Raw genomic sequence first — 21,851 nt, forward strand, 5'->3', positions numbered from 1 at the left:
CAGGTCTCTGGAGCTATGAGGCAGCAATATTAACCACTATGCCACCGTCACACCCTATTATCCCCAGAGACCAAGCACATGTGCGTGTCCTTCTGTTGCCATGAACTTCAGTCACAATTTTAAGTCAATGTTTAGAATGAAACTCCTACATTTCCACACAAAGCAATATGTAACAACAAAACTACAAGCTGGTAATTTGCCCCACGAAGCAAGTTTCTGAAGGCTTATGTTGTAACTCCATTGCTGTCTTAAGCACAAAAACATATCACGTGTCAACAGACTATTGGCAACATCACAGGCCATTTACATAACATAAAAGTACAAAGCTCAGCTCTCAACAGCCCTGCCTGAGAGCGTGTGCTGGAGGCAGATTCAAACAAGAATTGGAGGATTATCTGAAGATAAATACCTATAGGGCTACGAGCGAAAGCTGGGAGTGGGACAAGGCAGATTGACCATGAGATATAGGAGCACAATTAGACCATTCGGCCCATTGAGTCTGCTCTACCATTTGATCATGGCTGATATGTTTCCCTACCCCATTGTCCCGTCTTTTCCCTGTAATCTTTGATCTCCTTACACATTAAGAACCTATCTCAGTCTTAAATACACTCAATGACCTGGCCTCCACAGCCTTCTGTGGCAACGAATTCCACAGATTCACAACTCCCTGCCTGAAGAAACTTCTCCTCACCTTGGTTCTAAAGGGTCATCCCTTTACTCTGAGGCTGTGCCCTCTGATCCTAGTCTTCCCTACTAATGGAAACATCTTCATCACATCCATTCTGTCCAGGCCTTTCAGTATTCCATGAGCTTCAATGAGATCTCCATCCACCTCATTCTTCTAAACTCCATCGAGTGCGAGCCAGAGTGGTCAGAGTGCTTTTGCAAAGATCTGGCACAGGCACTAAAGCACAATAGTTTCAGTATTCTCATTACCGAGCACAAGTCCAAAGAAGTGTCAAGATTCATCTAGCAGAAACATCGTTGATGACCTTAGCTAATTGAATACTGGAGAGAGGTTTCCCACCTCCCACATCTGACTATGATAAAGATGGCTCCACCTCTGCCCCTAGATAGGCCCCTTCATCAGTGTAGGGGTGACTCCACTAACCATGTGTCAAGTCCCACGCCGTAGGCAATCACCAGGGCCAAACTCCACACGCACTCTCCCTCCAAAGAGGACGGCAATCCTTGGCAGAATATAGAATCATAGAATCCCTAGAGTGCAGAAGGAGGCCATTTGGCCCATTGGGCCTGCAACAACAACTGGTGATTTCACCACCAAATTGGATCATTCAGCTCAAGGATGGAGCCTGTGGGTCTTTCAGCCCCAGGTGGAAGCACGAAGCCGAGAATGCAGAAATACATCATTTTGGTGTCAACCTTGCAGTGGATTATGTGTTTGAGTGCGTCTGCAGCCCTTCCTGTTTTGTCTACAGGAGAGGAATAGAGAGAGAACAGACAACAAGAATGCTTTATTTGAGTCGCAATGATGTTGTTCCAATGAGGGAGACTCAGCAAGTGGGAGACTGCGCCACAGTAAACAGCTCACGCACAAATAAACACAGCACAAATCACAGGCAATCTTTTGCCCGGGGGGTGCATTTTGAAAAATAAAGCAGTTTGAAAAGGGACATTTTTCTCAAATTAGGGCAATTCTCAGCGGTGCAATCAGAAGTCAGCGACTGATGATGGCATTCAGCATTGAATGGAGTTGGCACCCTGCTCACATCGTTATCCAGATTTAGATGAGGAGAGAACAAGTCTCTGCTCTTTTTTAGATGCTGCTGCGGGATTGGAGTCCAGAGGGTTTCTCTCAGTGCTGCAATTCTTTTCATGGGCTGCCACACTGGGGGAACTGACACATTTTATTACTTCAATGACCAGGAATTGATCTGCATTAAAATCAAACAAAACCCCCAGGCACCGACAATCCATAAAGGAAAGGAATGCGGAGAGGAGAGGGAGAGGTGGAGAGTGGGGGTCGTGGGGGAGGGGGTGGAGTTCACATTGCAGCGTAAAGCCTGAGCTCTGAGTCCTGGCTGCTAAACCTGCCAATCATAGAATCCCTACAGTACTGAAGAGGCCATTCAGCCCATCGAGTCTGTACTGACAACAATCCCACCCGTAAACCCCACACATTTACCCTGCTAATCCCCCGGGTCAATTTAGCATGGCCAATCCACCTAACCCGCACATCTTTGGAGCGTGGGACGAAACCGGAGCACCTGGAGGAAGAACACGCAGACACGGGGAGAATGTGCAAACTCCACACAGACAGTGACCTGAGGCCAGAGCTGAAGACGGGTCCCTGACGCTGTGAGGCAGCAGTGCTAATCACTGTGCCACCGTGCTGCCCTATTCACCGGTCGGCAAATTTTTCTCAGTTTTGAATTTCAGAGCTGCAAATCAGACCACCAGGGGTGCATCCTGGCCACACATCTAAGAGGCTGGAAGTTTTGGCCAGTGAGTTACTAGCCTGGATTCTGACCCTCCAGTCACAAAAACAACATAAGCTACACCCAGCATGCAAAAATATATATGTTTTGTTTTAAAACTTCCATCTTCAGATCAAAGTCCTGGGATTGGACACCCAGGTGAGGCCTAGTTCCACCATTTGGTTAACCAGAACACAGACTCACTAGGTGTATCTCTCCCAATCCTAGTCCACATCACCCCAAGAGTCTGAAAAGCAGGCGTCGCTCCAACCTGCTCATTCATTGATCACCTTATTTAAGTTAAACCAGGCCAAACCAGGGATTCCCAGCGTCGGGATCCAGCATAACCAATGCCTGGCCCAAGTTGTGGCCCTCTGGGTGCACTCCACTGAGAGCTATGGTAGGACAGCATGTTAAAGGGATGTGGCTATTTTAATAAGGTTGTTCAAAGTAAAGGATCATAAAATTGCCACAGCCGTTTGCTCCTCAGAGTTGGTGAATGCATTTTTGTTTCAAATGTTTTGCTCTTTCTAAAAGCTTGATGCATATTATTACTCACACCTAGGCCCATCAAGTTCGGCCATGACCTGCATAAAGAACCATCTTCAGAGCTGGTAAGTTCCAAAACCAAGTTTGGGTGGCATGGTGATGCAGTGGTTAGCGCTACTGCCTCACAGTGCCAGGGATCTGGGTTCAATTCCGGTTGGTAACTGTCTGTATGGAGTTTGCACATTCTCCCCATGTCCACGTGGGTTTCCTCCGGGTGCTCCAGTTTCCTCCCACATTGCAAACATGATTGGCTATGCTAAATTGCCCTTTAGTGCCAGGAGGATTAGAAGGGTAAATACATGACATTACAGGGATAGAGCTCGGGATGGGATTGCTGTCAGTGTGGGTTCAATGGGCCAAATGGTTGCCTTCTGCACTGTAGAGATTCTATGATTCTAAGTTGAAAACCACCGAAAAGAAATCAGGGCAAAAGCTTCACTCAGACCAATCTCCTCCAATCCAATCGACCTCGTCCTGTAAAAAACTTCATCTATACAAAGTTCAATCAGCTTTCAAAGTAGCCAAAACGTTTGTACATAGAAATATAGAAGATAGGAGCAGGAGGAGGCCATTCGGCCCTCAAACCTGCTTTGCCATTCACCACCATCACGGCTGATCATCCAACTCAACAGCCTAATCCTGCTTTCTCCCCATTGCCTTGATCCCGTTCACCCCAATTGCTATTGAAACATCCACCAAGTTCACTCCAAGCGCACACATACAACATAACACTGTGGACCAAAAGTGGCAACAATTTGCTGCCCGACAGTTGACAAATAATACTTGCTGTCTGACAATAACTTGCAGTTAAATAGAAGTCTGAATATTAACACATCCCAAGGCAGCTCACGCAAGCAAAATTTGACTCAGAGATACCAGTCTCTCAAATTAGAGAAAAAAAAGGGGAAAAAAAATCAAATAGGACAGTTAAATCTCAGGAAATGGTAAGGGACAGGTCATAGCGGATATTGAGGGAAGACATAGCTAACCGTACACGTGCAGGCATTTCATCAGTCGGAAAGAGGATAAAATATGATATTTTGTAGCTATCTCAGGAGTGTCATTTATAAGTCTATTGCATTCCTTTCCCAGCAGTTTCCTGATGTAAACATTTTAAACAAAAAAAACTCAGTGACCTTTTTAAGCTGGATTGGAAAGTCTAATGTGCACCTTCATGGAAGTTATTGAGCAACATGGGTAAACTAGACAGATAATCAACAGGGAATAAGGAAGGCAATCAGACAGGAAATGATTAATGCACGACATGGAGAAGTTTACAAACCATAATATTTAGTGTGGACTTAAACTGTTTAGTCCACTCGTACATAAATTAAAAAAATACAAAATTCCTTCAATTTTGTGATGCAGTGACAGTTGAAGAGGCAACATCCGTATTAACAATGTCTCTACTTTCTCAGGAAACTAAGGAAATTTGGCATGTCCATTATGACTCTCACCAATTTTTACAGATGCACCATAGAAAGCATCCTTTCCGGTTGTATCACAGCTTGGTATGGGCTCCTGCTCTGCCCAAGACTGCAAGGAACTACAAAGGGTTGTGAATGTAGCCCAGTCTCTCATCCATTGATGGCACAGAGATAGGGAAGGTGGAGAGTTGTTCATCTTGTAGAAAGCAGTAAAGAGATGAGGAGGACAAGATGGTCAAAAGAAACTATGGCTGCCATTCATAAACCAGTTTATCTTTGCCTCCCAGACAAATTTGAAGGCTCACAAGGAGGAGCGAAATACCAGAGGACAGGAGAGTTGGTTCAATGACAATCTTGTAGGACAACGAAAGAAATGGCTCAGTTGGCAGGTAGCATGGCTGATTTTTTTTAAAAATTCATTTGCAGGACATGGGTATCGCTGGCTGGCCAGCACTCATTGCCCATTGCTAGTTGCCCTTGAGCTGCCTTCTTGAATCGCTGCAGTCCATGTTCTGTGGGTTGACCCACAATGCTGTTGGAGGGGGGAGGGGGGCGATTTCCAGGATTTTGACCCAACGACTTTGAAGGAATGGTAACATATTCCTAAATCAGGATGGTGAGCGGCTAGGAGGAGAACTTGCAGGTGATGGTCTTCCCATTTGACTGCTGCCCTTGTCCTTTGAGATAGAAGTGGCCTTGGTTTGGAAGGTGCCGTCTAAAGATCTTTAGTGAATTGCTGCAGTGCATTTTATAGATGGCATGCACTGCTGCTACTGAGCGTCGGTGGTCGAGTGATTGAATGCTTGTAGATGTGATGGCAAATAGAGGAGGGATCAAGGATGATACTTTTTAACAATGATTCCAGTTCTGAAAGGGCTAGGAACCTTGTCCAACAGCTGTACCAATCCAAGAACAGGGCAGGGAAGGAAAACTTGAGCAGTCAGGAGCTGGGATGCAAGGACATTGACCCAGACTATAGTTTTGCTAAGGGTAGCAGAAGAATTTAAGTCCACACTAAAGTTTTGGATGGCAGTGTCATCCTTAAGTGAAGGGGGTTTGTCTACTTGACATTGATTGTCCGAATTGTATTATCGAGCTTTGACTAATTATCTCCAGCCAATTTCTAATGCAAAATAATGCAGATTCAGTTCCTGTGACTACAATCTTTATTTTCCCACATCATAAGTCATCGTGCGTCAGTGCAATTCATTTTAGAGTGATTCACAACATTCCTCCAATGAGATAAAGCTTCATTCATTCTATTGCAATGTCTTCGTTACAGAATGCCAACAGACAATTAGCTGCATAGCCAGAGTTATCACTGTGTGGAGTCCGCACATTCTCCCCACGTCTGCGTGGGTTTCCTCCGGGCGTTCCAATTTCCTGCCACAGTCTGAAAGACGTGCTGGTTAGGTACGTTGGCCATGTTAAATTCTCTTGGTGCTCCCGAACAGGCACCAGAGTGTGGCATTTGGGAGATTTTCACAGTAGTGTCATTGCAGTGTTAATGCAAGCTGTGACATTAAATCAATAAACATAAACGTAACGGAGTTTTTTGGCGGGGTGGGGGGAGAGGCAGGGGGAGTTCTCATGTCAAATATATAGCAGTAGCACCAAAAAATGGTTAGTGATGGTGGGGTTTGACAATAGTAATGCCACTGAATGTCAAAGAGATGCTGTCCTGTCGGAGAAGGTCATCGCCTGGCACTTGTGAATCACAGAATCCCTACAGTGCAGAAGAGGCCATTCAGCCCATCAAGCCTGCACCAACTCTCTGACAGAGTATCCTACCCAGGCTATCTCCACCACCACATCACTGAGAGATTGCCACTTGTCACTTACGAGTCCAAGCCTGAATATTATCCAGGTCTTGCTGAATACACGCACAGACTTGGGCAGCAGCAGAATTGCAAACGGAGCTGCAATAGAACTGAGATGGTTAAGGCGGCCGAGGTTCAGGGATCTGAGCAATGTCGTGGACAGGCTGCATTTTCACCTCGGGGACCTGGCTTTGAATGCAACAACGGCAAATTGTTCCCCCTCCTCAGCCAACTGTACGGATCCCGAGCCCACTACGATTGGACAGGCTCGAGTCCATACCAGCACGATCTTAATTTATCACCAACTGTCAGTAAATTGGAACATTTTGTAAAGACTACAAAGCTGCCTGTTGTGGGAAAGTTCACATTGGTGCATTGAATGGTTTGAAATGGAAATTAGAACTGGGACACATACTGGGGCTTTTGTCAATAGAGCATTGTATAATACCTAAACCAGGAAGCATTTGGTGCTGGCAGTGTTATCAAAAACAGCAGAATCTGCCACACAAATGGAGGATGACAGTCTTTCATGTTTTGGACATATTCATTCAATGGAAAGGATATGTTCTCTGAGCAACAAGTGCATGTGGAGAACTGCGCCAGTAATGCCTTATTAAGATTCCCTTCCACACTTGACATGGTTAATAAACAAATGCATGCTCCCAAGTGAAGAGGGAGGCAATAGTGTGGTGGTATTACCATTGGATAGCAGTCCAGAGATCCAGGGCACCCGAGTTCAAATCCCACTATGGCAGATGATGAAATTTGGAATAAGGACAATGACACATCTGGTTCACTAATGTCCTTTAAGTTTGAAGTTTATTTATTAGTATCACAAGACACTTGACACTGCAATGAAGTTACTGTGAAAATCCCCTAGTCACCACACTCTGACATCTGTTGAGATACGCTGAGAGAGAATTTAGCGTGGCCTATGCGCCTAACCAGCACGTCTTTCATACTGTGGGAGGAAACCAGAGCACCTGGAGGAAACCAATGCAGACACAGGGGGAATATGCAGACTCTGCACAGACAGTGACCCAAAACCAGAATTGAACCTGGGTCGCTGGCGATGTGAGGCAGCAGTGCTAACCACTGAGCCACCGTGCTGAACTGAGGGAAGGTAATCTACTGTTCTTACCTGGTCCGGCCTACATGTGACTCCAGACCCACAGCAACGTGTCCGACTCTAAAAATCCCTCGGAAATGGCCAAACACCCACTCAGTTCAAGGGCAATTAGGGATAAGCAATAAATGCTGGCCGACCGCACCTCATGAGAGAATTTTTAAAAATCCACGTGTTTGGTCACACCATCTGTGCTGCATTGCACATGGACAAAAATAAACCTCTCCATCCTGACACTTTGCTCATCGCTCCCTAAGAACATAAGAAATAGGAGCAGGAGTAGGCCATCTAGCCCTTTGGGCCTGCCCCGCCATTCAATAAATCATGGCTGATCTGAAGTGGCTCAGTTCCACTTTCCCGCCTTCTCCCCATAACCCTCAATCCCCTTGCCTATCAAAAACCTATCTACCCTATCTGTCTTTCAGTTCCATGCTTTTTCTGATTTTTGCCTTCCACATTTTTCTCCCATTGTTCTGCCTCTCTGGGCTACGACTCTTCAATTTTTCCCTCCAGCGTTTTGTAATTATTGCTCATGGATCATCACTTTGCAGACATCACTCCATCTTTTCTCTTTTGTTACTCTCCATCTCAACCTTTAAATTTATCATTTTGTATTTTACATACCCCAGTCATTAAGGGTAAGCATGGCAGGTGATAAAGACGGCAAATAACGTTGGCCTTCACAGTGAGAGGATTTGAGTACAGGAGCAGGGATGTCTTGTTGCAATTACAGTAAAAAGTCTGACAACACCAGGTTTTAGTCCAACCTATTTATTTGATAATATACTCACTAGCTTTCGGGGTTACCCCCTTCGTCAGGTGAATGGAGAGTTCTGGCCTCAGACAGAGCATATAAAGCACAGACAGTTTAGAGATTACTGATTAAAATGCAAATCCTTACACCTAACCTGCTGTTCAAGACCTGAAGTGGCTGATAATGTGAGTGGAAGGAGCACTGATCACAGTTTAAAGAGATGTGTATTGTCTCCAGACAGTACAGTAAGTGAGGTTTTGCAAACCCAGGCAAGTCATGGGGGTTACAGATAGTGCGACATGAACCCAAGATCCCTGTTGAGACCATGTCGCACTATCTGTAACCCCCATGACTTGCCTGGGTTTGCAAAACCTCACTTACTGTACTGTCTGGAGACAATACACATCTCTTTAAACTGTGATCAGTGCTCCTTCCACTCACATTATCAGCCACTTCAGGTCTTGAACAGCAGGTTAGGTGTAAGGATTTGCATTTTAATCAGTAATCTCTAAACTGTCTGTGCTTTATATGCTCTGTCTGAGGCCAGAACTCTCCATTCACCTGACGAAGGGGGTAACCCCGAAAGCTAGTGAGTATATTATCAAATAAATAGGTTGGACTAAAACCTGGTGTTGTCAGACTTTTTACTGTGTTTACGCCAGTCCAACGCCGGCATACCCACATCATTGTTGCAATTATCCAGGACATGGAATGCCATGTGCAATTTTGGTCTCCTCATCTGAGGAAGGACATTCTTGCCACAGAGGGAGGGCAATGAAGGTTTACCAGACTGAGTCCTGAGATATCGGGACTAATGTACGAGGAGAGATTGAGTTGGTTGGCATTACTCTCACTGGAGTTTAGAATAATGAGGGAGAATCTCATAGAAACCCATGAAATTTGAAGAGGGCTAGACTGGGTAAATGCAGAAAGGTTGTTTCTGATGGTGGGGAATCCAAAACCAGGAGTCACAGTCTGCAGATACGGGGAGAATCATTTAGGTCTGAGAGGAGGAGAAATGTCTTCACCCAGGGAGTGATGAGCCTGTGGAATTTGTTATCATAGAAAGCAGTTGAAACCAAAACATTATATGTTCTCATGCTTCTATGCAAAATATAAGCTTAGGGTGCTATCAGTTTTAAATGCCCTCGATTTGCTGCAATTTCAAACATCATTTTCCCAAAGGTAGGGGAGTCTAAAAGTAGAGGGCATAGGTTTGAGGTGAGAGGGGAGGGATACAAAAGTGTCCAGGGAGGCATTTTTTTCGCACAGAGGGTGGTAAGTGTCTAGAACAAGCTGCCGGGGTAGTAGTAGAGGTGGATACAATTTTGTCTTTTAAAAAACATTTAGATGGTTACATGGGTAAGGTGGGTATGGAGGGATGTGGGCCAAATGTGGGCAATTGGGATTAGCTTAGGGGTTTTATTATAAAAAGGGGTGGCACAGACAAGTTGGGCTGAAGGGCCTGTTTCCAGGCTGTAAACCTCTATGCCTCTATTCATGAAAAACATGATAACACCATTACAATTTGAATGAGTTAAAAAGCAGCTGTCACTGTAAAACAAGGCAGACCTCACTTTTCTGGTCAAATGTGACGAAGCAAGTGCTCTCGAGAGGAAAACCAAGGGGACATTGTGTGTGCGTGCGTGCAAGTGTGCTGGGAAAGAGATGCGAAACACAGAAGAAAAAACACTGCCACTGGAAAGTGATTTCATTTCTCCTCCATGTCTATGAAATCAACGTTCTCTGAAAGCTTTCTATAATGTATATTAAACATTCTCTCCTGGGAAAATGGTTGACAGAAAATAATGATGCCCAAGGTACATTTTTGCAGTAGTGAGCCATTTTTCCCTAGTAGATCCTGAATATGTCCTTTCTTTTATTAGTTATATTATATAACTAATGTTTACAACTTGAGCCCTGCAAGCACAGTATTGATCTTTCTCATAGGCCTACCATGTCTTTCTATTAGGACATGATGTATTCCTCACAGGAAACTTCAGATAGTTTAATGATTTTCACAGTAACAATAAAACTAGAGTAGTTTTCCAGAAATGGTTACGATTTTACATTTGAAGTACCGTCTACCACATATGGTTCGCATTTCTCTCTCTCTTATTCTTAGATAGAACTCCATATCATAGAATCCTACTGTGCAGAAGGCCTCCATTCAGCCCATCACAGCTGCACCGACCACAATTCCTCCCATCCCCTGTCCCCATAACCCCATGCCTTAGCTAGTCTCCCTGACACTACAGGGCAAGTTAGCATGGCCAATCCACCTAACCTGCACATCTTTGGAGCGTGGGAGGGAATCGGAGCACCCAGAGGAAACCCACGCAGACACACAGGGAGAATGTGCAGACTCCACACAGACAGTGACCCAAGCTGGGAATCGAACCCAGGTCTCTGGCACTGTGAGGCAGCAGTACTAACCACTGTGCCACCGTGATGTGCTTGCTATAGAGTACAGCAAAGGTTTACCAGGCTGATTCCTGCAGTAGCAGGTCTGTTGTATGAGGAGAGACTCAGGATTAGATCCATTGGAGTTTAGAAAAGTGAGAGAGGATCCCACAGAAACTTATAAAATTCTAACAGGATTCAACAGCGGAGATTCAGAGTGACCCCAATGGAGTGGAAATCCAGATTAAGGGGGGCATAGTTTGAGGGTAAGGGGAAAACCTTTTAGAACTGAGGTGAGGAGAAACTTCTTCACCCAGAGTGTTGAATGTGTAGAATTCACCACTCTGGGTGAAGAAATTTCACAAATAACACATAGTTGAGGCCAAAATGTTGTGTGATTTCAAGGAGGAATTAGATATAGGCCTTGGGGCGAAAGAGGTCGTGGGACATGGGGAAGGTGGCAAGATCAGGATATTGGATTTGATGTCCAGCTATGAACATAGTGAATAGCAGAGCAGGCTCGATGGGCTGAATAGCCTACTCCTGCTTCTACATTTCTACATGGAGGGAATTTTCACCTTCGATGGGTAGCTGGGTAATCAAATGGGGCAAATGGTCAGCTTATGGTGACTGATTCTCATTCCATTGAAATGAATCAAGCAGGAGCTGCACCAAGCAGGAAGATTACTGTCCAGACAGACAAGGTGCAAATGATCTCTATCGCAAAGAACACTTGCTGTTTCTCATTCTATTATAGGCACGGCGACTGAGAAGTTAAATTTAACAAGAAGATTCACCACCAACTCAAAGACAAATTGCACCAGGAAAAAAGTCTCTGGTGCCCAAGGAAAAGATACTGCAGATATTTTGCACAGAAACAGCCTTTTTAACAGGCAGGTTTCTATCAAATTCATCAGATAATTGGTGGCATAAAACAGGAACAAAGAGTGAGGAGTCCGAGGCATCAATGTCAGAATTCGAGAGCTGAGATTTGATCGGATATGCCCAAGTCATCCATGGAATGACTGGGAATTTCCAACCAGCCTGCCACATGGAATTTTACCGTGTCTGCTGTGGACTTTGTTGAATGAAAATGAACTGGTCATCATTCTGCCCACTTCACCCAATCCTGTAAGTTCCATGCTGCCTCATGATTAGTTACCAACTACAAGCTTCATATCAACTACAAGGTTGGACATACTTCTTGATTTCAGCTCCAGGTAAAAGGTTGCATGCAAAGTGAACCTCATGTTTGATACTGATGCACAAAGTGGAAAGCAGGGACTGCAATTTTTTGAGGACCACCACCTGCCTCCAGCCAACGCAAAAATATTCTTAGGACAATTAGGGAGGGCAGTGCATTTGATTTCATTGACAGTTTTGAAATTTGGACATATGGACTCGGAGTAGGAGTGGGCAACTCTGCCTCGAGCCTGCTCCACCATTCAATAAGATCACAGACTGATTTGATTGTAACCTCAATTCCACATTCCCACCACCGCCCCCCCCCCACCCCAAACAAATAACCTTTCACTCCCTGATCAGGAATCTATCTATTGCTTCCTTAAAAATATATGTGGTCAAATGGGCAAGGTCTGAGCAATTAGGCCAAACATATAAAATTGGACATTTTAAATTAATACAGCTAAAAAAAATGCTTCCATCATGTTACCTGAGATCAAAAGCCAACAAAGGACACATATCAGAATGTCCCACAAGTAGAACAGGGGTACTTCACTTTAGAACAAAGAACAAAGAAAATTACAGCACAGGAACAGTCCTTCGGCCCTCCAAGCCTGCACCGACCATACTACCCGACTTAACTAAAACCCCCTACCCTTCCGGGGACCATATCCCTCTATTCCCATCCTATTCATGTACTTGTCAAGACGCCCCTTAAAAGCCACTATCGTATCCGCTTTCACGACCTCTCCCGGCAACGAGTTCCAGGCACCCACAACTTTCTGTAAAAAATCTACCTTGTACATCTCCTTTAAACTTTGCCCCTTGCACCTCAAACCTATGCCACTTAGTAATTGACTCTTCCACCCTGGGGAAAAAGCTTCTGACTGTTCATTCTGTCCATACCTCTCAATCTTGTAGACTTTTATCAGGTCTCCCCTCAACCTATGTTGTTCCAGTGAGAACAAACCAAGTTTCTCCAACCTCTCCTTGTTACTAATGCTCTCCAGACCAGGCAACATCCTGGTAAATCTTTTCTGTACCCTCTACAAAGCCTCCACATCCTTCTGGTAGCGTGCTGATCAGAATTGAACACTATATTCCAAGTGTGGCCTAACTAAGGTTCTATAAAGTTGCAACATGACCTGCCACCTGTCCACTGTCACCCAGGCCCTATCCCCACAATCCCATGCAGTTACCCTAGCTAATCCCCTTGACACTAAGGGGCAATTTAGCAGGACCAATCCACCCCGACTCTCTCCACAGGCGCTGTCAGACCTGCTGAGATTTTCCAGCACTTTGTTTCAGATTCCAGCATCTGCAGTATTTTGCTTTTGGCGCATTTTCCATGGTTTGCTGTTCTGTGAATGCTTCCTTCACCATCACTGCAGATCAAACACCCCGTACCACCCACCTCACCACCTCCTCCCTTCCCCCCCACAACGCTACTGGGGCTCAACCTGACCTGACAGCTCACCACCACCTTTGAGATGGAAGTAGGGGTGGGTTTTGCCCAGCAATACTTAAAGAGGAGTTACAAACAAAAACTCCAGAGCTCCTGGGTTCAGCAAGTCTTGGGAAGATTGGAAATGATGCATTGCTCACTTCCTCGCCTGCATGTCGAATCCAACAACCTGATGAACTTCTCTGGCACTACAACATTCCCCAAGCCTGGAAACTTCCTGGCAGCCGCTCCCACTCTGTGGCCATAAAGCTTCTTACGCACACAAGTGGGAATTCTGCAGCTTAGTGGGGAGGTTATGGATGTGGAGTGGGAGTGCTCAGCACAAAATTCCAGGATCATGTTTGCAGAGTTTATCTTAATTTTTGGAAACACAAGGAAATTTAACACATATATAAAAAAGCTTGTACGTTACTAATAATGGTCCTTGGTTTGACACAGAACTATAAAACATATGAAAGCCACTCAATACTTATGACAAAGAACTCACCAAACACTCCAGACTGATTGTCAAACAACTGTCTAGCCCAACTTATAAGTCACAATGATTGGGACAGAAATCAAAGACTTGCATTTGTAGAGTGCTTTTCACAACCACTGGACAGCTTAGAGAACTCTACAGCTGGTGAAGTACTTTTAAATGCAGTCACTGTTCTAATGGGGAAAAAAATGCGGCGGTCGATATCTGCACAGCAAGCTCAGATAATGGCCAGGCAATCCTGTTTTTGGTGACGCTGTTTGAGGGATAAATATTGGCCAGGACACTGGGGAGAGCTCTCCTTCCCTGCGGTGAGATAGTGCTTTTTACATTCCCTGTTCCCCACTTCCCTCCCACCCCACTGATAGGTAGATGGGACCTGATATTAATGTCTTATTAAAAAGCACTGTCCCCTCATACCACGCTGATGTGTCAGCCTTAATTTTTATGCCTGTAGTAGGGCAAACCCAGGGCGTGTGAGCTACAGCAAGACAGGAATGAATGGGAAGTATTAAACAGACAGCCTAACTGTAGTATTCACACACACTATGGACTGACACAACAAATGACCACATCCAAGGCAGCACTAACATAGCTGCATCCAGGAGAGGCTACAGCAACAGTAAGAGAATCGATACCACTTAACTAGACCCCTCAATGTCGAGGGGAACCTCTGGAAACTAATCAAGTAGCAGGGAAACGGGGACAATTAATATACCGTTGAAATCGACTTGACAAACACAAGGCTTTGGTATTGTGAACAGGTGGACAGGATACGTCCAGAAAACGATTAACGTCAACAGGACAATGGAACCGCATGTGATCAAAACAGAACTGTAACAAATTCAAAGTAACAATAGGATGACCGAATGTAAATGTAACACTTTGTAAAGCGAAAAAGGGTGTAAGAATGTGCAAGAATCTTTGAGGAGCAGACTGACTCGGAAGCAAGCTGGAATTACAGCTCCGAGTTCTGGTCTCCCACATGCATGTTGAATAAAAGCCATTTTTGTTGACATTTGATACGGTCTCAAAAGGCTCCGTTCATTTATTTCATCCAACAATGCCCAAGTTCTGGAGTGGGACATCGCCTTCTAACTCAGAGGTGAGAGTGTGCCAAGCTGAGCCACTATTGACATGGTGCCAGGCATGACACAGTGAAAGACTGCTGTCCAGTCTCCAATTCAGACAAACAAGAACAGGGCTCTTCATCTAGATACGCTACCAAAATAAAATGGTACTTTCAAAAGGGAAATAAACACTACTATTCAAACTCAACACAGTTCAGGGCAGCAGCTGGTACCAGGTGAAAAAATTGCAGCCATTTTGATTGAAATGCCCATACAGCCAATTCTTCAGAGGGATTTTAGCATAGATCTGGATTAAAATTCATCTAGATGGCTGGAAGGAGCTGTTGTATATGGAAGGTTTTGGAAAGACAATTGTAACAAATTGCCTCTGATATTGTCCACTAAATTTATTTTGATTGTCCCACTGTATATAGCTAATCACTGGGGCCCAATCAAGAGTTGATATTAGGACCTCTCTTCAGGTATGGGGCAGCGCGATGATTAGCACTGCAGCCTCATAGTGCCAGGGACACAGGCCTTGGGTCTGTCTGTATAGAGTTTGCACATTTGCCCTGAGTCTGCATTGGTTTTCTCTGGATGCTTCAGTTTCCTCCCACAGTCCAAAGATGTGCAGGTTAGGTAGATTGGCCATGCTAAATTGCCCCTAAATGCCCAAGATGAGTAGGTTAAGGGAATTAGTGGGGTAAATATATGGGGTTTTAGGCCTAGGTAGAATGCTGTATTGGAGAGATGGTGCAGACATAATGGACTGAATGGCCACCTTCTGCACTGTCAGGATTCTGTACCAGACTCAAGAGAACATTGGTGACCATGGACCTCCATGTTAATATTGCTCTGCAAGTATGAATCATCTTCCTCAATGGTCCATTCATCCAGCTTGCAAGGCTCTTCAGAAAGATTGTTCTTTGTCTGCTTCGATCTCTGTTACCTTTGATTTAGAAAGTTTGATGCTGGTGTGAAAGACCACAATTTCATGCTTTGTGCCCAGAAATTCCAACTCTCCCTTCCTGATCCTGGTCAGCAGAGTACTTTTGGTCTCGGATTTTACTGGCATCTCTTCATTAGTGGTGTGACTTGTCCAAAATATCTTTGTTGTTTGCCTCAAAAACCATAACACTGCAGCCTCGATTCTTTGCTGCATTGCTTCAGTGATCCCCCCAACACTGGATTCCATGTGACAAAGTTGGCGTGATGTATTGGCATGATGTAATGTTCCAGTATTCTCAACTTTGTTTACGTGACTAATTTTGAGTGGATCGTTAATCTTTTTCATATTTTGAAACTATTCTTTGGCCATTCCAATCCTTAGTGTTAATATTCAGTCACTTAATACTCGATGTTAACATACTTCCGAGGTAACAAAATTTGTCTGCCTGTTTAACCTTTTCATTCCTCACTGTGATCTTACATTCTGGTGTGATTTTCTTCGTGGACAGGACTAGATATCTTGTTTAGTTATAATTGATGTTTAGCCCTTTCTCCACACTTCCACTCACTACTCTTATTGGCGTGTATTATTAAAGCTGTAACCGCTAGGAAGCTCTTCAGTCACTGAATATTTTTGCTATGCAAGCTGAATAAATCTGGGGACAAAGCACACTCCTGTCTGACCCCTCCTTTAATCTTCACTAAATCACTTCAATCGTAACTTTTACAGCTGCAGTTTGTTCCCAATAAAGATTTCTCATCACTCTTGTCATCAAGATCAAGAGACTGAACATGCTCATCAGAGCTTACCCAATGTCTTACCATAATCAACAAAACAGATGAATACAGAAAATTCTGGAAAATCTCAGCAGGTCTGACTGCGGCAGGTCGTCCAGACTCGAAATGTTGGCTCTATTCTATCATTATAGAAATCATACAATCCTATAGTGCACAAGGAGCCTGCACTGAACAATCCCACCCAGGCCCTATCCCCATAATCCCACCTATTTACCCCCACTAATCTCTCATCCCAGGACACTAAGGGGCAATTTAGCATGGCCAATGCACCTAACCCGCACATCTTTGGACTGTGGGAGGAAACCAGAGCACCCAAAGGAAACCCACACAGGCACGGGGAGAATGTGCAAACTCCGCACAGACAGCGACCTGAGGCCGGGAATCGAACCCGGGTCCCTGAAGCTGCAAGACAGCAGTGCTAACCACTGTGCCGCACACAGGTCTATGGAGTTCTTTCTCCACGGATGCTGTCACAGGCCTGTTGAGATTTTCCTGCATCTTCTGCTTTTGTTTCAAAATTCAGCATCTGTAGTATTTTGCTTTTAAAACAACAGACTACATCTTCTTTTCATCTGTGGTTCTTTCGGATAGCATGCATAAGACTGCAGTTCTCATTTCCCTATCTTCCACAAAACGCACATTGAAGAGCTGAAATTTCTGGCTTCATTTTGCTGCTGGCCTTATTCATTAGTACTGGGAGAAAGATCTTAATATGACTCACCGGACTGAAAGAGCGATGGTGTTCACATTCAACTGTTCCGGGAGTTTAAGGCAGTGTAATAAATATCGATTTACACAAGTCTTGTGGGATAAACTTAAGTGAGGAGAGTTGATTCATATATTCCAAAGCTTTTTCACCTTTTAAATGTGTTTGGTGACCATTTAACCTGGGCCTTTGGCTTCATTGACAGTAGGACGACTTTTTTTCAAATATATATACACTAATGATCCAGACTTGGGTTCACAGAGATCATTTCAAAGTTTACAACTAACACGAAACTCAGGAATGCAGTAAACAGACAGGAGGATGGAAACAAACTTAAACTGACAAAGTGGGCATGCAACCAGCACGTAAAATTCAACTTGAGCATCAAGTGATGTGCTTTTGAAAATAACGATACCAGCTAAATGGTGTAATTTTAAAAAAGGGCGCGTGGACAGAGAGAACCAAAGGTTCACATACACAAATCTGTTCAAAGGAGCCAGTAAAGGTTGACAAACTTACAAAAAAGAATACCACAATCTTGACTTGACAAATTGATAAGAATACAGAAGGGAGTTACGCAAAACCGCCTGAAACCTAGAAGCTGATGCAAGGCTGGATTTTGTGTGTCCCTGTCGGGTGTATTGTGATGGAGGGAGGGGACACAAAATAGGGTAATGCCCACCTACCACCTCCCTGCCCATCCCCAAGCTCACACCTGTAATACCAAGTGGAGGAGGCCCCAAAACCAGCAGCCAATATCCACCAGATCCAAATCCATAATCAAGGGTCATTTGGGCTTCTCTTCAAGCCGATTATCTGTGCTAACACTGCCCAGACCATGAAGTGCTTGGCGTGGGCAGCTGGGCAGGAGTGGGCGAAGCCCAATTTCTTTAATTTTTTTTTAAAAGGGCAGGAAGGGAAGGGGGTTTAGTCTTCAGAGGCTGCCCTGTGCAGACCATGGGGTGTTCCCCCCTTCCCCACAGTAGTTAGCACTGCTGCCTCACAGCTCCAGGGATCTGGGTTTGATTCCCAGCTTGGGTCACTGTCTGTGTAGAGTTTGCACGTCTGCGTAGGTTTCCTCCGGGTGCTCCGGTTTCCTCCCACAGTCCAAAGATGTGAGAGTTTGGTGCATTGGCCATGCTAAATTGCCCCTTAGTCTCCTGCGATGCATAGGTTAGAGGGATAAGTGAGGTAAATATGTGGGAATACGGGGATAAGGGCTAAGTGGGATTGTTGTCGGTGCAGACTTGATGGGCCAAATGGCCTCCTTCTGCACTGTAGAATTATGATTGGGTTTCTATGATTCTTCTCCCGCAGTCCCAATAGCTGCCGCAGACACTCTCCTGGCGCTACTGGGACAGATGGGGCAGCTCCAGAGGGTGGGATTTACTCCCCTGCAAGTCCCACCTGGTCCATGTTTAGTCGCTCCGCAAAGCTTTATACCTGTGGGGCACATTGGCTCAGAAAACCCTTCCCTCAGAGAAAGGCAACATTTCACCTTGCTTCAATGTTTTATTTCAGACATTTTTCCCCCAAAAATGATTACAGGTGCCATGATCCAAAGAAAACTCTTTTTCTGAGAGAAATTTAACTTAACTCCCCTTTCAATTGGTAGCACAGTTTGTTGACTGATTCATTGCTTTGATGGATCCTCAATAGCTTTTCACCAGTGGTCTTTCCAGCGAGTTTACATTTGTTTGAGCTCGCTATGCAAAAAACATTACCCGGGTATGACAGAGAATCATAGAATCCCACAGTGCAGGAGGGGGCCATTTGGCCCATCAAGTCTGCACTGACCACAATCCCATCCAGGCCCTATCCCCATTACCCCATGCATTTAACCCAGCTAGACCCCATGACACTAAGGGTCAATTTAGTATGACCAATCCACATAGCCCGCACATCATTGGACTGTGGGAGGAAATCGGAGGAAATCCATGCCGACACGGGGAGAATGTGCAAACTCCACACACTGACCCAAGCTGAGAATCGAACAAGGGTCCCTGGCGCTGTGAAGCGGCAGTGCTAACCACTGTGCCACCATAGCATGATGTGACTGACTAAAGAATAGAAAGATTAAGTAGCTCTTTTTTTAAAGAGAAGAGAATAAGGGGAGAGGTGAATTGATAGGTGTCATTAAAATTGGGAGAGGTTCTGATAGAGTGAACACAGAGAGAGCACTTCCACTCAGTAAGAAAAGGCCCCATTGAGAGAGAGTCAGGAAGAAGTCAAACAACACTGCCCAATGTTGCAGACTGGCACATTCCAAGCCCAGGACTAAGTGCTGAGGGACACACTAAAAGCTTGAGCAGCCTTGATAGGGGCTCAATAGGGAAATTAAGGCTGCTGTGTAAGAGCCTCTTGCCAAAGCATATTAAAGAGCTGGAACCTCTGTAAATCCCCTTGGACTGTTTGTCTAAAATGGAAAAATATATAATTAAAGGCTATATTTAAAATAAGTGAAAGGGCGCCTGGACAAATATACGAATAGGATGGGAATCGAGGGATACGGTTCCTGGAAGGGTAAGGGGGTTTTAGTTCAGTCGGGCAGGATGGTGGGTGCAGGCTTGGAGGGCCAAAAGGCCTGTTCCTGTGCTGTAATTTTCTTTGTTCTTTATACTGTGCTGACAACGTGTGTCACACTTCCTTCATTTCCAAATTTGAACTGTTGTGAAATGTCCTTCACTCCGAAAACTTGTGAAAGTGTATTTTGGGTGGTGTTGAGTCAGATTCAGGCATCAAGGCCTGATAAAAATGTGATTATGTAATCAAATGATGCTCTCAATATTGAACATCGGAACTGCACCCCATCACCGACGGGGAGTGGTGGACAATCGCGCCGCGCATTTGTCGGCGTGAAATAATTTGGACTTCTTTTCAGATATTCCTCTCTCTCCACTGAAGCCACCCTACACAAATTGGCTGTGGTGGGTAGGGGGGAGGAGGGGGAATCATTTGGACCTATGGGACCACTGTACTCAGCTCTGGTGCAATACTTAGTCAAAACCCGCGTCCAGTGGAAGAGTGTAGCCTGCTGGAAGTACGCATCAGGATATAACGTAAGGATGAAATAACAGCAGGGGAGGCGATGGCCTAGTGGTATTATCACTCGGCTATTAATCTAGAAACTCAGCTCAACGTTCTGGAGATTCAGGTTCAAATCCCATCACGGCAGCTGGTGGAATTTGAATTCAATAAAAAATATTCGGAATTAAGAATCTACTGATGGCCATGAAACCACCGTCAATTGTCGGAAAAACCCATCTGGTTCACGAATATCCTTGAGGGAAGGAAATCTGCCATCTTTACCTGATCTGGCCTGCACGTGACTCCAAAACTACAGCAATGCGGTCGACTCTCAACTACCCTCCGAGATGGCTCAGCAAGCCACTCAGTCGTATCAATCACTACTGTTTCAAGGCGGCAGCTCACCACCACCTTCTGAGGGGCAACTAGGGATGGGCAATAAATAGGGATGGCCAGCCAGCAACACCCATGTCCCATGAATGAATGAATAAAAAATGTGCACCATTTTCTTTCCCGTTAACTTTCAAGAGTGGAGCATTATGGGGCTCGTGCACGTCATTCCTTGATTTATACAATGTCGGTACCAGATGTTGCAACAGCTGTGGGTTGTCTTAAAGCCCAGCTTATATATCTCAATGGATAATGCTAACAAAGAAAATGGCACTTGTTTACAGCTGCTTAATGTGGCCTTATTTAAAGAAAGACAAGGCATTGCACCAAAATGTAATTACATAGAGTCATAGAGGTTTACAGCATGGAGACAGGCCCTTCAGCCCAACTTGTCCATGCTGCCCTTTAACCATTTAGCTAGTCCCAATCGCCTGCATTTGGCCCATATCCTTCTACATCCATCTTACCCATGTGACTGTCTAAATGCTTTTTAAAAGACAAAATTTACCAGCCTCTACTACTGCCTCTGATAGCTTGTTCCAGACACTCACCACCCTCTGAAACAATTGCCCCTCTGGACCCATTGTAGCGCTCCCCTCTCACCTTAAACCTATGCCCTCTAAACATGCCCACATTATTTTGAAATGTTTACCTCTGGTGTGGCAGACGTGACTCTCAGATTGGCCATGAGGCCATTCCTCCTGTACATGCTCCCCCTGCTGTTCGGCAGTGTTTATTTGAGCCTCAGCTGGTGACTGCACACGACAGGTAGCTAATCCCTGCGAGAGAAGAGAAAAGGTCAGTCAAAAACAAAAAAAAGCTTCTCAGCATTTCGCAATTCAGGCACGTTTCTGCTGTGAGCGAAATAAATCATGTTCATGCTCCCTCACAGTTTGTTCTGGTGGTTATTGGATCCATCCTCATCACAAGGCAGTGTCTGTAAAACTAACACAATAAATCCACCCGCACGGTCCTACGGGGGGATTGCTGAACTGTCTTTGTGCTGTTACTTATTTTTATTTGCTTCTGCGTGTCAATGCTTTTACGAGCAGAACAACCTAACCATGTCAAGTAAAGGAATTCCGAATTGCAGCAGAAGTGTGTGTGTCTGTGCCTGTGTCTATGGAGAGGAGAGGTGGGTGGGGGTGTCAAGACTGTGGCGGGTTCATATTGAGCGCAATTAAACATGGCAAGTGCTGAGTGCCAGGCTTGGCCATGTGGTCTGTTAAAGAAACCAGTCTGCCTCTCACTTGCCTCCATCTCCTCATCC

At 44.9% G+C, this 21,851-nt stretch overlaps 1 protein-coding gene across 2 annotated transcripts in view; it reads right to left on the reverse strand.

The window, feature by feature from the left end:
* Positions 1-21,851, reverse strand: part of ralgps1 (Ral GEF with PH domain and SH3 binding motif 1) — a 710,183-nt gene that overhangs the window by 524,525 nt on the left and 163,807 nt on the right. For both annotated transcript variants that reach the window (XM_080211962.1, XM_080211961.1), the window contains exon 3: positions 21,234-21,360. In XM_080211962.1, the coding sequence (XP_080068088.1) occupies positions 21,234-21,290 (57 nt within the window). In that variant the 5' untranslated portion in view covers positions 21,291-21,360. The remainder of the gene's footprint in view (positions 1-21,233; positions 21,361-21,851) is intronic.

The sequence above is a fragment of the Carcharhinus amblyrhynchos genome, chromosome 25 (genome assembly GCF_965287045.1).
Source record: "Carcharhinus amblyrhynchos chromosome 25, sCarAmb.v2.hapA, whole genome shotgun sequence".
Taxonomy (NCBI): Eukaryota; Metazoa; Chordata; class Chondrichthyes; order Carcharhiniformes; family Carcharhinidae; genus Carcharhinus; species Carcharhinus amblyrhynchos.